Source organism: Manis javanica, chromosome 16 (assembly GCF_040802235.1).
Source record: "Manis javanica isolate MJ-LG chromosome 16, MJ_LKY, whole genome shotgun sequence".
NCBI classification, from domain to species: Eukaryota; Metazoa; Chordata; class Mammalia; order Pholidota; family Manidae; genus Manis; species Manis javanica.
The window spans coordinates 56,182,937-56,200,541 of NC_133171.1; the positions used below are offsets into that span (position 1 = coordinate 56,182,937).

At 43.4% G+C, this 17,605-nt stretch overlaps 1 protein-coding gene across 8 annotated transcripts in view; it reads right to left on the reverse strand.

Annotated features, from left to right (window-relative positions):
• ANKS1A (ankyrin repeat and sterile alpha motif domain containing 1A) overlaps positions 1-17,605 on the reverse strand; it is a 319,903-nt gene that overhangs the window by 127,644 nt on the left and 174,654 nt on the right. For all 8 annotated transcript variants that reach the window (XM_073224983.1, XM_073224984.1, XM_073224982.1 and 5 more), the window contains 2 exons: positions 15,416-15,536; positions 3,162-3,751 (listed from right to left, as the gene is read on the reverse strand). In XM_073224983.1, coding sequence (XP_073081084.1) covers positions 3,162-3,751; positions 15,416-15,536 — 711 coding nt within the window. The remainder of the gene's footprint in view (positions 1-3,161; positions 3,752-15,415; positions 15,537-17,605) is intronic.

The window sequence follows — 17,605 nt, forward strand, 5'->3', positions numbered from 1 at the left end:
ATCATGTAGAACACATTTGAAAAATAAACAGTAGGGAGGGCTGCAGAGTTCTCTCTAACCTCCTTTCTCCTCTCAGCGAGTTAGGCAGAAAGGCATATTAATTTCTCAAAGAACAATGAAGGAGTGCCTGCTCTACTTTGTCAGGCTGGGCAGGCTCTTCTGTCTCTGGGGTGGGGCTGAATCATGCAGTGAGTCACAGGTTGAGGGGCTTGAAATCAATCCACTGCTTCCCAGTCGCTCTACAACCTCTGGAGTGCTCCCCCAAAACTCTGCCTTTCTTAAGTGAGGACACTCTAGGCCTCAATTTCCATTCTCCGAAACTCAAAGCACAATAATAATATTATTATTTACCATTTACTTAGTACTTTATGCATACTAGGAACTCTGCTTGGTGCTTAAACACGTATCTAATTGGTAAACACACCTCTGAAACAGGTTGGACTGCCTCTGTTTCACTAATAAGTCTAACAACACCAAGGCCTCCTGAGGCCATCCATACATCACAATAGAGTTGACAGTGGTGCTGGGGCACAAAGGTGGATCTGCTGACTCCAGAGCCTGAGCCCTATGTACCACCCTGCACGGCCTAGTGAAAGCTGACTGGCCAACTTCTGCACCTCCGTCCATGCTGGGTTCATAGCTGCCTGGGCCCCCAGAGCCTTCCTCTCCCTCCCAGGCTCCACAGTGAGCTGAGCCCCAGCTCCTTCTAGCAGCTTTTCCCCCCCTCCTGAGTCTCTAATTACAACAAAGAAAAATGTCACCAAGCACAAGATCCACAAAGCAGCCTTCAGGCACTGGCCAAGGGTGGGGTGGGGAGCAGCCATTAACTGATGCCCTGTTTTAGGAAAGTCAGCCAAAGCCCTGGGTTTAGGGCCAATCACTGGAGAAAACACTTCTGAAGTTTCTCTTTAGATAGAGATAGTCACAAAACTAAGTACTGTATGAGTCAAAAACAATGTTAAAAGGTTAGCTATAAAGAGCCCTGGTAATGTTTACTATGCAAGCAAAGCTCAATTCTTCTGAATTCTTTCAAATAAAGACTTGTTGCCTTTAGTTTTTCACATTTAAAATGTTAACAGTGCTCTTGGCAGTTGAGCCACACTATAGACTGGCCCAGGACACTCTGACCTCAGAGAGTCCCTGGGTTCACTGTAATCTCTACCTGCATATGAACCTCCCCTCACTAAGATGCCAAGAGGCAACTGGTATACTAGCCCAAACAGCCAACTTAACAATTAATTTGGGCTGTGCCTCAGTGATTTCAGGTTTCCTTTCCAGGAGGAAATGCTGGAGCCCAGAAGACTGCCTGGTGATGCTATTAACAGAGCATGAATAACCCGTGAGGAATCACCTGGCACTACTGACCTCTCAAGTGGAGGGTATGCTCAGCAGACGGAGCCAAAAAGAAGAGGTAATTCATTAGAAGGTAAAGCTGTCTTCCAGTCCATCTGAAGGATTCTGTGATACTGCCTTGATTTCATATCAGATACTCTCTTGCCAGCTGCATGTTCAAGGCCCTCTCACTATTTGGTTTCATTTTCACTTTCTACCCTTACTTCTTACTCTCCCCTATATAAACTCTACACTGTAGAAATCAAATGATCTAGGTATTCTCAACTCTATGCCTCTGCTCACACTCTTCTCATACCTGCAATGCCCTTTATCCTGCTAGCTTCAATCTGGTTTTAACCAAAACACTTGGTTCTTGAATTCCATGTCGCATCCCACTTCTCTGTGACCTTCCCTGAAGCCCCCTTCCACCCTCTCACACCTCTTGCCTCCACCTACCCCATGCCCACTGAGGTTTTCTCTATTGTCCTCTCCTGTCATTTCAGAGTATACTGCACTTAAGCTGCCTTGTTACTCTTAAACTGCCTTGTCCTATACTTGACTGTAAATCAGTAAAACTCTGTTTTGAAAACAAAGGTAGAGTACACGTTCCCACAAACACACAGACTCGTGTAATCTCCTAGGGGCCAGGTGCTCTCTTACTCATACTGATTTTCCTTAAGAGGATTGGCATCTAGTACAGGCTAACCAAATCTTGGCTTACTAGACAGTGAAAACCTTCTATTGCCCAGAATTCCTGTGTCCCTGACTAAACAGTCCTAAACCTCATCTTATCTGGAGATAAGATATTGTAGAAATTGCCCCTGTTCTGTTCCCACACTGGGAGTGGGATTAGTTGTAGTTTACACAACTTTGCAGCTGCAACCCAAACAGCGTTGGGTAGCTTTTAGTCTACAGATAGTTCAAATGGGTATGTCAGCTGTACTGTTCCCCTCCTCTTCAGGAACTAAATTCATCTCTTGAAAATGTTTCTGCAAGACAGACCCAGTCCACTTCAAAAGCAGCTTCCTTCCAGCAAGAAGCCTATAAGGGTAGCCTTTAATTTTCCCTGAGTGTTTACCAATCTCTGAGAAACACATTCTTCTGCCCAGTAAGACATGTCACAGGTCCCTGAAAATATTCGAGTATATATTTCTAGCTATTCTGTAACAGTGATTATGAAAGGAACCTGGGTCTCAGACTCCAAATGTTTTCTCCTCACTAACCTCTTTGTTTCTTGAACCACCCAGCCCTCTGCCTTACCAACTCGGGAATTTGGGATGGGCAGATGGCTTCTGGCTGGAAGAGGCACTTAGTGTTCCAGAGGGGCAGGGTAAGAATAATCACAGAGAGGCAAGGCAAACAAAAGTTCCCTTCTGATCCCCTTCTAGCAGCTTCTCCCAAAGCCCCCTTCCCAACTCCTAACTAACCCTGGCTCTTCCCTCTTCCTCCTGAAGACTCATAGAAGGTACTCCAGCAATTCTTAAGCATCTTCAGAGTGAGCATGACTCCCTCAAAAGGGGCCGATGGGATCCAAATATTTCCAAACAGCATGTCATTTCTAGGAATTGCCTCTCCCTCAGTCTTTCTCTGCTGGGGCCACCACCCTCCAGTATAACCATGAATGGACCCGTCCTAGGTCATTCAGGCAGTAAGGTCCCCTGCCCTAGCTACTTGGGGCTGTCCTCCTTCAGGGTTCTCAGAAACACTCAGTCATGGTGCAGAGGAACCAGGACAACCTTGGCCTACATCCTGGTCCCAAGAGTCAGCACACACAAGAGCTGTGGTGGGCTGTAGCCAGCCCAGCTCTCTGTGACATCACACGGCCTTACCTCATCCCACTCTGAGGCAAAGGAGGGAGACTTCTCCAGCCTCTTCTTCCCGATGCTGCAGTTGGATAAAGACTCACTCCGGCTCCCCATTGTAGCGTCCTCCGTGGGTGAGCAAGTCAGGAGATCAGAGTCAGACTTGGACAAGCTGCGGCTGAGTTTGAGTTCGGCTTTGGGTTTGCTGGTGGGAGGGGCTCGGCTTCTGGCCCCGCTCCGGTCTCCTTCTTCCTCGGCACCACCAGGGTGTGGAGATGCTGTGTGAGTCAAAGTTTCGGGGTGTGATTGGCTGTTGGTGGTCGGCAGTCCTGCTGGGTAGCCCACTCCCTTACTTTGGTCCAGGACACTGGGCAGGGAGGCTCCAGGAGCATGTACACCTGTCTCCTCCAGCTGCATTCTGGCCTCGTGGCAGGCAACCTGTGTGGAGGACCCTTCTGGAAGGCTCTGGTCAGCGGTGGATAGCAGCTGGAAAGGGTCCTGCCCCACCTCACACACTGGGGAGGAGCCGTGGAGGAGACCTGAGAATTGCTCTGGGACCTGCCCGTCCTGCCTGTCTGCAGAGTCCTGGCTCCAGCTGCTGCTGCTCCTCCTGTGGTCTTGGAGTGGATGGAGAGACAGAGGAGTAAAAAATTAAACATGGCAAAAATCAACAAAGTTCCAGTGCAGTGAGCATACGGCAGAGCAGAGGAATTCAAAAACAGGGGAAGAGAGGGAAAGAGAAGCTGGATAGGCTGGGGAGAGGGCAGAGCAAGCGGACAGAGAGGAAGAAAACAGTTTCATATTGTTCTTAATGTTCAACTTGTACCCAAAGTCAGAGCATTTATGAAATTCCAAACACTGGCCTGATTAATGCTATCTGGCAGCCTTCCCTGTTGTTAGATTTCTGTTAACATTAACAATTAGACCTTGCTATATAAGGCTAGAAAAGTGCTAACAATATCCTACAGAAAGGACATGAGTGAGGAGAGAGTAAGTGAACAGAGTAAAAGTGAGAGAGAAAGAAAGCGAGAGTGCCAGAGAGCAAGCATGAGCAAGCGAGACTCACTCCTGGAACATCTGATACATTTCCATAAAGGCCAAAGTGTTATTTAGAGCCGCCCGCCCTCCCTTCCTCTGGCAAGCAGCAGCAGGGGGGAAAAATGGAGGTCATGATCCACAACCTGCAACTTCTGGAATTCTTAACTAAAATACAAAACAAAACAGCAGAGAATGACTGCTTCCTTCCTCAGAGGGGGGCTATTCAGAGTTCCCCGCCTCATCCTTCCTTCCTCAGGGAGCACAGACTTCTCTCTCCTCTTTTTTTTTAGAATGTGCACATCTCACTTCTTTCAAAGCCTCCCAGCTGTCCTATTTGTTTAAGTTTAACCGTAGTTGATGCACTGAAAAAAAGTCTAATTTGTCCATGCCAAGAGACATTTGCAGTTCTCTCAAGGCCTTCCCAACATCCCAGAAATCTGACACTACTGACTGATGAGGCCAACTACTACTGTACACTTGTCCACGGTATCAAATACCTCTGCCCTGAAGTAGCATAAATAATTGACCAAATCAGAATCCCACATCAGTATCACACTGGGACACTCAAGGGACTTGCCCTGCATGAACTCAGACCCATAAGAGATTTTAACCCACATCAGCAGGGAACATAACAACCCTGTGTCCAGCACTAGTTGGCATTCCCAACCTAATATTCAACTTTATCTTCTCTGTAAGTGGAATCCACGGTACATACACCAAATGACTGCCTCGTCTGCCCAAACCTCCCAAGAACTGTTCATGAGATCAGAGTATCTTAGAACTGAAAGGGTCAAGTTTAACTATTTTTACAGATGAGAAATCAAATGTCCTCAGGCCTCTAGTGGTTTGTCCAGGGTGATGGGAGAGAGGCTTTAAACCTAGATGTCTGAATGCCTGGCTCTACCCCCTCTGCAATGCTTTCCAGCTGTGTGGCCTTGGCAGTGATCTCATCTTGCTGGGCTTCAGTATCTAAAATAAGGAGGCTGGACTGCATGGTCCTTAAAAATCCCCTTTATGTTATGGTAGTGATGAGAATCTAAAGCTCCACTATACTGGGCAGGTAAACTCTCCCTCACGGGTGCTGCAGCACCCTGGCTGGGTGCCTCTCCTGTTACTGCCTGCAGAGCACCCAGCCTCCCTCATCAGCTTGCCTGCAGCCCCAAAGCTCTTTCTTGAGCCTCAGGTCCACAACTGAATGGGGTAGCCAGGTGAGGAGTGTACTTTGTAAACATGCCCTAACACACAATTTTCACTGCCCATGCATGATGCTAGTGTCCCACATTTGTTCTTCCAAGGCAGCCTTTAAGGAAGGATTCCTAACAACTAGCTCTCATAATAAGCCTGTCATCCTGAAAGCCTGAGCAGGGACATGGTTCCACCTGCCACACCCTCTCAACGAGAATGGTTCAGGCTCCACAGTCTGTTCACCTTTTAGCAGGTCTGCAGAGGTTGCAGAGGGGGCAGCCAATTAGCTCCACTTTATGGCTAAGATTATTTATCCGCAGGAGCCCAGAACTATGAATTTTGGCATCTTCCTCTACACTTGCCTGCTTCAGGACTTTCATACTCCTAACCTACGAGCCCCAATACATACCCTGAAGTTTATGTCAAGAGCACAGAACAAGCACTGAACAACTTGAATCATTTTCTAGGGAAAAAACAAGATATACATAAGAGTTCCATAAAGCTTATCTCAGGCCCCAGGAAGCCATGATTTCAGGGTTATGAATACCACAGATGACAACTGGCAACCTGAACAAAGTTGCCCTGTGGTGGTGCACTGTGGGGCCACAGAGAAGATGAGACATAAGCATCTGATGGTGGTTTAAGCCAGTAGTACTTCCCAGAAGAGGTTGACGGGGAGATTCATCTCTAGGATCATGTTCTAAATGGCCAGCTTCCTAAGATCCTGGCCCAAGGTGCAGTCACCGTTCCTCTGACTGCATTTGAATACAAAAAGAGGACTTTGGTTACAATAGCACAGGCTTCTATTCCTTTTTATCAGTTTCTAACTCCTTATTTAACAATTTTTTGGGGGTTGGGGACAGAGTCATCCAACAATAAAAGAAAAACATCACAGTCCAGAACTGGGAGCCAGCCTGGCTCACGCTGCCTGGGTGGACCTCAGAACCCAGGCCACAGAGAATATTCTGACTGCTGCTGTGGGAGCTGACAATGAAGGCCCTAACAGCCACCCATTCAGGCTAGTCATTGATGAAGAAAGAGAGACAAGATACCAAGAGCTCAATACCACACAGATGCCAGGGGAAAGATGTGGGCAGAAAGAAGGAATGGAAACTTATAAAAGGAAGATATATATGAAGAGGAAGAATTCCTGAGGGTCCTAATCCCATTACAGAAACCACAAACTACCAATGCTTTATGGAGTAGAAGAAATCATGAAAAGAGGTTCTTCTAATTACAGGCTGATGATGGCACAATGATCATCAAAACCAATGTACATGACAGGTACAAACACCCACTGCCTTCATCATCCTCACAATTCTGGACAGCAGAAGGAGGGGACAGAAGACAATATAGTGAGAAGGTTGAACCTGCCCAACAGAGACAGGTTCCAGAACTGTTGCTGTAACCACCCATTCCATCAGAAAGCATGTGCAAAATGTCTGCCTTCAGTGGGCACCCAAGAGATGTAAAGATGAAGACACTGAGTCTGTGCAGGGGGCTTACCAGCTATTGGAAGAAACAAGCATATACAGAAACATACTAGAATTCAGGGCAAAAATTAATAGATACTTTAAGAAAAATATAAACCAAGTGCACAGTGAGTACAAAGGAAACTGTCATTACTGTGAACCAGGAGGCTACTCGGGTAGGAGAGGTAGTTCTTTGAGGTGGGCCTTGAAAGAGAAGTAAGGCTTAACAGGCTTAAAGATTAGTGGAAATGCATTAGATAAAGCAGAGACATGAAACTCATCCCCAGGCACTTGTGGACTTGCAGAAGAGAACCCTCAGGCCTGAGGTCCTCCTTCTGATTGGGAATCACCATGCTCCCAGCTTCAGGACTACACAGCTTCCAACCCTCCTCGCATACTGCCTCAGCACACCTCACTACCTGCCCTGCTATAAGAGAAACAAGGACAGGTCATGAGGAGGGCTGTTTCCTTATTCTCCCACATATCACGGCCAGCTGCCCTACTGAATAGGATACCCCAGCATGCTAACTGCCAGCTCCTCCACTTCTCCATCTTTATTCATTCTGGTGTTCATTTTCTTTTTACCCTGTGAGCTGCTGAAGGAAGGGGTCCTCTGTGCTGCATTTTAATTAAGATAGGGACCTCAAGGGCTTTGAATAGTAACATTTTAATATTTACATTTTCACTCCTGCCTGTTTAAATTAAGGCTGAAAAATGCAGCTCATATGAGGACTTGTTCAGTCTAATCAACCCTCAGGTGGGTAGGGTACTGGTTTTCCAGACTGGTCTGTCTTTGTTCCATTAGGATTGGAACCCTTCAACTGCCTAGGCACTGTGGTAAGCACTGGAAACCCTGCTGTGTCCAGGAGAGCTCCTAAGTATGTGGCTGCTTTAGGAGGTCACCATGCTTGCCCGAGAGAAGGTACTGACTAGGCTATCCAGACATTTGCTAGAGATTGTGATCTATTAAGACAAATAGACCCTGATGGATAGTGACTATAATGGGTGTTGGTGGGGACTTGATAATGGGGGGAATCTAGTAACCACAATGTTGCTCATGTGATTGAATAGTAATGTACCCAAATAAATAAATAAATAAGAAAAAAAAAAGACAAATAGACCAAGAGTCTATTCTGGTCCATGGCAACCAGAGAAATAGAATAAGAGCTGGACTGGGATTCCAGAGGTCCAAGTTATAGTCTCAGCCCTGTGATTTTTTCCTCTCTGCATCTTTTTAAAAAATGAACAGCTGGGATGCATTCTCCAGAGCTCTGAGATTCAGTGTGATTTGGATCTGTGATTAGGCAACCTAAGTTCCTTCCAGTTCTATGACATTAAAAAGACTGGATAGCAGCAGGGCTTGGGATGAAATAGTTTAACCTCATGGTTAAACAGGCTTTGGACTCAGCCAGACTAAGCCTTAAGGCACAGCTCTAACACCTAACTTCTTCCTCAGCTATTAAACAGGGATAAAAATAGCGTCTACCCAGAAGATCTGTCTTGAGACAGTCAATGACCTAATCAGTATAAATGAACTCAGCGTAAGGCTGGCCCATACGAAGCATTCAGTAAATGGTAGCTGCTATCATTATTATCATTTTTCATTTACAACCATTTCCAAACTGCTCTTTATGCTAACACTGCACACAGAGGCTGGTTTCCTTTCTCCCAATTCTGCAAAGGAGACCAGTTTCTTTTAAGTGGCGCAATACACCTGGTAGAATAAAATTCAAATGCCAGGGAATGTCTAGTAGTCTTGCAAGTTTGGCTCAGGCTGGCGTGTAACAGCACAGTGGAGAATCTTCAGATCAGGCACCAATGGCCACAAGGACTCAGGGCTGCTCTACCTTGACTTGGTCCTGATTACCTCACATCTCCCCACATTTCCTTAAACTCCTCCTGGAGACTCTGTTCACTGCCTGTTGTTGGACCTCTGGTGCCTCCAATCTCCCTCTTCAAAGTACTAGCTGGGCCTGGATCAGTTGCCATGTATCTAACCGTGCCTAATTTAACAACACACTTGCCATCTCTGTTTTCCTTGATCTGTTGCCAGTTCCAACACTGGGTATGCACAGCCATTTGCTTTCTCTTCTCCAGTTGCTGGAATGTTGAGCCCCACTGAATACTCAAGAAACAACTGACTGAGTCCTCCACCAATTTAACTCAGCTGGCTTCCAATAGTTACAGTGCAATAGGTACTAGGTATTCTATGCCAGACACTGTGCTAAGCATTTTCTTTCTTACTATTCACAACAATCATGAAGAATTTGTACCCCTACTTTACATTTGGAAATGAGGCTTAAAGAGGTTAGATGACTTCAAGGTCACCAGTCAATAAGTGGAAGAGCAAGAATCTAAATGCAAGCTGACTACCATGCCCAGCTATCCCTTTATTCAACTCATGAAAACTGGTACATACCATAAGATCGATTCAGTATCTCTTGCGCTCTTTTCAGACTTGTCTTTTTCCACAGTGCCTACACTCTTGGGAGTATAATCACACCAATTTCCTGAGAAGATTTAGATCAGACAGACTACTTCCTTAATCAATCTCAATATCATGTGAAAATATGGGAATAATCTCCCCATCTATGATTTGATAGTGCCCTTCTAATTGCCTAACCCCTCTTCTAGTTTTCCTCCTTCTAGCTTTTTCTATATCCTTTGTCCCCCAATACCTACTTTTCCCTTCTTCCTTAGTTATGGGATTTTTTTTTTTTTTAGAGTGGCTCACAGCCACCTAGAATAAAGACTACATTTTCCACCTTCTTTGTAGCTAAGGGTGCCACATGACCAAGTTCTGGACAGTGGATTTTAACTGAAAGTGGTATGTGCAACTTTTGAGAATTCTTTAAGTGCCCTCCTCCTTCCCTTTTCTCCTTCCTGTTCTGACAGCTTGAGCTTGAATAATCATGTACCATGTGAGGCAGAAGGACACTGGGTCCTTGACCATCATGAACTGCCATGCTAGCTAGTCCCTTGCTTTTGGACTTTTATCTTGTTTAAACCAGTTATTTTTGAGTTTCTGTCACATTCAGCCTTGGCTTCTAGGACACTCATTATCCTGGTTATCTTCCTATGCTTTTTCTCTCCTTTGTGCCCCAAATTTAAGCTCTGTTTTTTACTTCTCCGATCTCTCTCGTCTTCCCCTTAGCAATTATCTTTTAAGTTAACTGTTACCTCAACTTGGATGATTCATGAATCTGTATTTCTAATTTTTACACCTCTCCTGAATACTAGACCCAAACACATTTCCAAGTTTTTATGGAGTATCTTTATCTGGATGTTCTCCTGGTATCTAAAACACCTCAAACTTAACATACTCAAAATTGAACTTAATATCTTTCTTCAAACATGTCTCTCCTCCAACCCCTTGGTAGTTGCACAACATTTTCCCAAATAATCAGATTCAAAACCTCAGAATCATCAATACTCTCTCCTCCTCTAGCTTATACATTTGGTTGTAAAGTCCTGTTAATTCTACCTCCTCAATACCTCTGTCATCCATCACTTCCTACTGTCTCCCTAGTTTGAGCCCTGATTTCCTTTAAGAGATTCCTTGAAGTCTCTTGACTTCTGGGTATTCCTGCCTCTAGCCTCTCCCGACTGCAATGTGAGATTCCACAATTATACACACTTAAACCATGGCTTCTATCCTTCACCTCACTCAAAAAGCTTCAACAATACTGCACTGTCTTCAGAATAAAGACTGACATTTGAGCTCCATGACACTGTGACCAGTTCTTTGTTCCAATTCAAACTGGATTACATACCATTCTCCAAACATGTGCTGAGATCTCCACCATTTCCCATTATTTTACTGTTGTTTATGCCATTCCCTCTGCCTGAAATGCCTTCTCCTTCTTACTTACTTCTGCTTATCAGGTAGAATTCTCTATTTTTGGGTTCAGCTCAAATGACACTTCCTTCATAAAGGCATCCCTGATCTCCTACACTGACATGATTAATTCCTCTTTTGACTCCCAAAATTATTTTTATTCCACTTTATATGAATTTAACATATTATTCCCTTTTATGATTATTTACATATGTCTCCTGTGTACATACATATATAAATGGTTGTCAATACATTACATAGTTCACAAGGCTTGGACATGTTCCATAATAGAAAGAAACATGAACTACTTCAATTCAGAAATATAAATCAGTAAGACCAAGACAGTTACACAGTAGGGGCTTTTGGCAGGAGCTCCCTAATGCAAGAAAGTGAGAGAAGAGAAATCTGCTGAAGATAAGGCTTAATTATTGTTTCATTTACCTTTATTGCCTTTGGGAAAAGCACCCAAACTTACTCTTTGGTAAAGATGATGGATTGAACACAGGTACCTATTTAATCTTCTTCCTGAAGTCATACTAAACCAACAGTAAAAGTGGAACTGTAGACGGAAGCACACTTGAGAATCTCAAGCTAGCAAAGGGAAAAGCTAAGACTTATATGACGGAATTCCCCAAAGGCCCAAGAATTGGCAGCACCCTGGGATGTGGGGGTAGAAGGAGAAGTTAAAATAACATTTTCCTCCCCTCCAAGAGGATGAAGGTCTTCGTACTCATGCACAAACTTCGCACAGACCAAAATGCATAGCTCTCAGGAATACTGACTTTTTTGCACCTAAAAAACCTCATAAGTGTAGCTGAATGCCAATGAGTCTACATGTATCACTGTCTTCTGATAATCATTCATCACTGTCTAGGCTAAGTAACCATTTCACCTGGACCTAAGCACTATAAATGGACACTGCAGAGAAGCATGACAGAGAACAATGACTTTTAGAGCTCTGGGCTACTTTCCCGTTTGCTATTAACCTGGAAAGCTGGAAAGCTGTCCACTGTTTCTCTGAGCCATAGTACACCCAGAAAGTTCAGTGGTCAAGGAGTTAAACACTAAGAAAAATAAGTGACTGTGCTACATGAAACAGGAAATATTACTATCAGTTATGCTGGCAGTGATTTTGGAAGACTTTTTCCATATTTGAAATAATTTAAGTAACAGATGAGTACCTAGTTGGATAAAACTGTGATCAAACCATCTGGGCCTAGTACCTTTTTGCAGGGATGGGTTGTTTACACTATGGATCTATTTAAAGCTTTCTATTTCTACCAGTTTTTGTCATATCTGAAGACGCAAATGGCATGTCTGGTGGGAAAATTCTCCACTGTGAAGGGACTGTCCTACACAGTGCAAGATGCTTAGCATTCCTGGTCACCGGGAGAACTTCTGTATAAAGATAGCAAATGGCCTGTAGCATATACTACACTTTCACATTGTAATCACCTCTAGCAACTATGAGTAGCAAAGGGGTGAGAAGAACCTGAGCATTTTATTTTTACTTTTGTATTGTTTAAAAATTTTTTCCCAGTGAGCTAATAATTTCTGTAATTCATTCACGTAATTAAAAAAACCTCCCTTCCCACCCCTCACAATGTAGTTTCCTGAATTACATACTAAGGCGGGCTAAAAGCTTTGGTAGTTCCATTAATATGGCCTTTTGAAAACTGATGAATTAATTCATAAAAGCTGCCTAAAATAATGACATTAGTGGAAAGGCAGAAAAGATTTAATGTGTATTAACTCACTGCCTCACGTTTACCAACCCTAACAGGCAATTCCTTTCAGGCTACTGAGAAACTGGCAGAGCCCGTTTTCATATTTAATGTCTCAGCTCCTTTGTCTGAAAGCTCTTTGAGTGATCCAAACAGATAGCCTGGAGGCAGACAAACCCTACATGCTGTGGTTCAATTAAATCTGCTTCCCACACAACCTACTATTAACAGCCCAATATTGCAAAGATGGAAGAAATGAAAGCAAAGGACTAAGATGTGAGGTCTGAAGTTCTCTGTGGCAGTTCCTTCCTTAACCTGGAGATCTCTTGACCTGAGGACTGAAAATTCCTATCATGGGCATGTGGCAGCCAAGGAAATCAGTGCCTTCAATGAAGTCTGTCTGACTTTCCCTTCCTTCCTTCCAAAGGTCGAGCCAGGTATCTTGTGGTGGTTCTGGATTAAGCCTCTGAAAAGACAGAAGAACTGGAATCTCCCTCTTCCATGATGCTAAAGATTCCTTCCTCACTAAGAACCATTTTCAAACAGAGCATTAAGTTAATTGCTAGTTCTCTAAGGGTTAATTTCAGTGTGATTTATTATTAAACAACTAGAGAAGACATCAGTGCTCTACTCCACTCTGTCTAAATATTTTAATTAAACATCAGCCAACATGCTTGGAAGATTCAATATAGTTGAGGTATCAATTTTCCCCAAATTGTTATATGTATTCAATACAATACCAATAAAAATCCCAGCAGGACTTTCTGTAGAACTCAACAAGCTGATTCTAAATTTTTGTATGCTAACATAAAGGAACCAGAATATCTACAATTCTTAAAAAGAATAAAAAGTGGAAAAGGCAATTCCATGGAGAAAGGACAATCTTTTCAACAATAAAATTGGACACCTATATGCAAGAAAAAAAAGAATATATACCTCCATCTATACCTCACACCATCTACAAAAATTAACTATAATGGATTATATACTCAAATGTATACCTAATGCTATAAAATTTCCAGAAGAAAATACAGGAAAAAAAATATTTATGACCTTAGCCACTTAAAAAAAAAGGATAAATTGAACTTCATCAAAATTAAGAACATCTGCTCTTGAAAAGACACTATTAAGGAAAAAGACAAATCACAAACTAGGAGAAAGTCATATATCTGATAAAGAACTTATATCCAAAATATATAAAGAACTCTCGTAACTTGGTAAGAAAACAAACAACCCCATTTTTTAAAATGAGCAAGAGATTCGAACACACACTTCATTAGACACAGGATGGCAAATAATCACACTAATAGATGCTCAACATCATTAGTCCTTGGGGAAATGTGAATTAAATCCAAAGTGAAACATCACTACAAACCTATTAGAATGACTAAAATTTTAAAAACTTGACAATATCAAGTTCTGAGGAGGATACATAGCAATAATTATACTAACGAGACTGCAAAACAGTCTAACCATTCTGGAAAATGGTTTAGCAGTTTCTTAATTTAAGCATAGTCTATTTACCTAGAATCCAGCAATTGCATTCCTAGTGCTTACCCAAGAGAAATGAAATGTATGTTGACACAAATGTTTATAGTAGCTTTATTTGTAACTGACAAAAACTGTAAATAATCCAAATGTCCCTCACCTAGAGAATGGATAGTGTGGTATATCCACACAATGAAATATTACTCAGCAATGAAAAGGAACAAATTACTGATATATGCAAAAACATGGATGACTCTCAAATGAATTATGCTAAGTGAAAGGGGCCAGACTCAAAAGGGTAGATACTACATGATTCCACTTATATAACATTCTGAAAAAGGCATAATTACTGAGACAGACATAAAAGCAGCGGTTGCCAGGCAGTATTAGAAGGGAGGGAAACAGGGCTGAAGAGAATGCAAAGGACACATGAGAATTTTTTGGTGTGATGATCCTTTCCGTACCTTGATTGTGGTGGCAGTTATTACTACTGTATTTGTCAAACAGGACTATACACAAAAGGACTAATTTTTATTGTATCTAAATTACAACTTCTTAAAAGCTCCAAAAGGAAGTCACAAAAAAACAAAACAAAACAAAAAGTACTATGAAAATTACCACAAGGTTTCTGCATGCTGGAATAGAAACCTTTTAAATAGAACTATTAAAATCATGCCTATAATGTCATATACACACATGCACATTCTCTTTGCTGCCCCTTCTACTCTAACAGGCCTCGCTAAGAGTGCTTTAAGAGAAACTATCACATCCCCCATTCTTACCTGGACCACAGACTGTCTTAGGATTGAAAGGAGACACTAAGAATACTCCATGAAGAACCTAGTACCCACAGGCTGCAGAGCTGGGAGAGGCCGCAGGAGTGCCCTCAAACTGCAGGGGGAACAGCACTGCCCCTTCTTGCTCTTCCTTGAAACAGAGGTTGTCACAAACTCCTCAGCATTGCACACTCACCTCTGCTGTGACTGTATTTGGATCGCCTGACTGGATCTCAGTCCTGCAGCACTTACTCCCTCACCAGGGAAACCGAATTTTGCAGAGGCAATGAAAGTAGGCCAAGACGACAGAGCACTCTAGTTATGGGGTGGCAGCCAATCACCGGCCCCTCCCCAGGAGTGTCTTGCTCTGAGGTCAGGACTTAAAGCAGATTCTGTGCCGTCAGCCTGAACCCAAAGGGACTGACTTGCTGGGCTTGTTTTTCCATAGCATTAACTGGAGGGTTTACTATTTGAGACCCCAAATCAATCTCTGCACAACGCTGGCTGTCTCTCCTTCCACAGTTCTCACCTAGTCTGACCTAACCTTCTCCCTGCCTCACTGCGGAAAGTGGGCAAGCCAACTCCAGCGCAGCGTAGGGCACTGAAAATGAAAGGCTGTAACACACTCACCACCCCCAACGGCCATGGGACCCAACTTCCCCACCCCAAGGAACATCATAACCTCCTTCCACCCAGGATCACAAACTTTAAAAATCCTTTTGGAGTTCTTTCTGCTGGAGAAGGGTGTGGGGTGACATACCTTTAGTTTTTCTGTCCACTGACACCAGCCTCTTTGTTTCTGCTGTCAACAATAGCTCATAAGGATGCTCACCCTCCTCCCCGGCTCCACTCTCCTGGATCCAGGGTCTCATGGACAAGACCTAAGAAAGAAAAACACTATAGTACTTCTTGTGCAGTGGCTAATATCAAGACAGGATATGTTGAACAAACTCAAGATTATTGGCTCCTTATTGGAAGCGGGGAAAGGAAGAGAAAGTAAATAACTCAAGTGTCACATGGAATCACAACTGCTTTTCTGGATATGCATGCACCTGTACCTCAAATCGCAAAGGCCTTTGATTAAAACACTCCCTTGCCTTACATCATTTTATCCTTCAAAAAACCACAAATAAAATCCAAGATCCTCCTTCCTCTTGCCTCTTCCATCTCCACAGTGTTCTGCACAATCCCTTTCTGTAGATAACATCCCCCACTCCCCAAGTCATGGTGCCTCATAAAAGCCTTCTTTTTCTACATTTCTTTCCTAACATGCACACATACCAACCCAAGGCTGGGATCCTTGCCTCCTTCTCAAGAGGGAATCAAAATTACTTGACTGACCCTGAATGACTGACATTTACTAGAAACAAATGTCTGCAAGTCCTCTATTTTTGTGAGCTTTTCTTCACAGGTCCTAGGGGTTATAGGGAAGAATTTCCCCAAAAGCCAACTTACTACCATATATGTGGTAACACAACTTTAAATTAATTCCACCAATCTGTTCTGAAAAGAGTCAAGTGGCTAGGCAGGATGAATTTAAATAGAAAAAAAGCAGCTCTGCCTACAAAGAAATCCCTAATCCCATCAGCCAAGTGTCTTTGATGAAATAACCAGACAAGAACTGGCTCCTCAACTTGCCCCACTGGCTTTAGTCAGCAGAGGGCCTGGTGGCCACAGCTCTGGTACCAGAGTAGCCAAGCTATTCCTTGAACAAGCCAGAAACACCATGATTAGTACTACATGCACACTAAGAGAGAGAATGGAGTTCTCTCTTGTGTTAGGGAGAAATTCTTTGTTAGAAGAAATTCTGCCTCATCTGTCCTAGAATCCAATGTTTCACAGGCAAATTAGAATAATCATACATATACCACCTATTATGAGAGCAAACCAAAGCATAAAATCTCTTCTTGAGCAGTTTGGCTAGGCCAGGTAATGTATTATGAACAAGTGGGTGAGAGAGAATTCCCAGGTCCAACTAACATGGTACTCTACCAATGTGATTCTTTGGCACACACAGAAACATCCCCCTTCACTGACACGTCCCACAGCCCCCTGGAAACAAATCAGGTTTGTGATTCATCAGGGTTTTACTTCTTGGAGACACAGCTCACTGCCTCATGTCCCAATGAGACAAGGATTCTAGCAGCTTCATACCAAATGAGAGACTGCAGCTCCTGTTTGTTAACAAGGCTGCCACTCCAAATGCAGAATGATAGCCTCTTTCCAAAATTCTGCTAAGCACAGCAGGGACCTCGACTGGAGGAGGAGTCCAAGCCACCTGGAAGCTAAAAGCTATTTCATTACAATGACCCATTTGCCTGTATTACTTATTTCTTTTACCTTTTCATAGGGACTCAATTAAAGGAACAAAGAGGGACCATTAAGCAGTTCATACAGTGTCAACTTAATACCAAAAGCTTTACAGACAGGAATCTGTGTTCTGCATGTTTACACACCCATAGTTATCACTTAGGCAGAGCCCTGGAAATCTGACCCTGGGAGTGTTCTGCACACAGCAAGAGATCTCATATAGCTCCAGGCATGCTTCTCTGAGTGGTATCTGACAGCCTGGATCACCTGCCTGCAATAGCCTTTTTTCTCAAGCAGGATAGGGTGATGATTTCCATCTGGAAAATCAGGCCCACTGGATCTGCATTCACTCTGTGCCTGAGTCTTGTGCACAACTGGAAGCAGAGAACCAGCAAATGTAAGAGCTGCAAGAGACTCAAACCATTATAGACACAGCAAGAGTGCACCTGGTTCCACCTCTTTCATTTTACAGATGACAAAACCCAGATCCCAGACAGGTCTAGGGACTTGCCCAAGTTCCACAGAGAGCTCCCAGTGGGGCAGGGCCATAAAATTCACCTCCCCTGACTCTGGACAAAGATGGCCTCATTTTTCCTTTGAAGTATGATTTCTCCATCCAATCTGGAATCCTCTTCCCCCT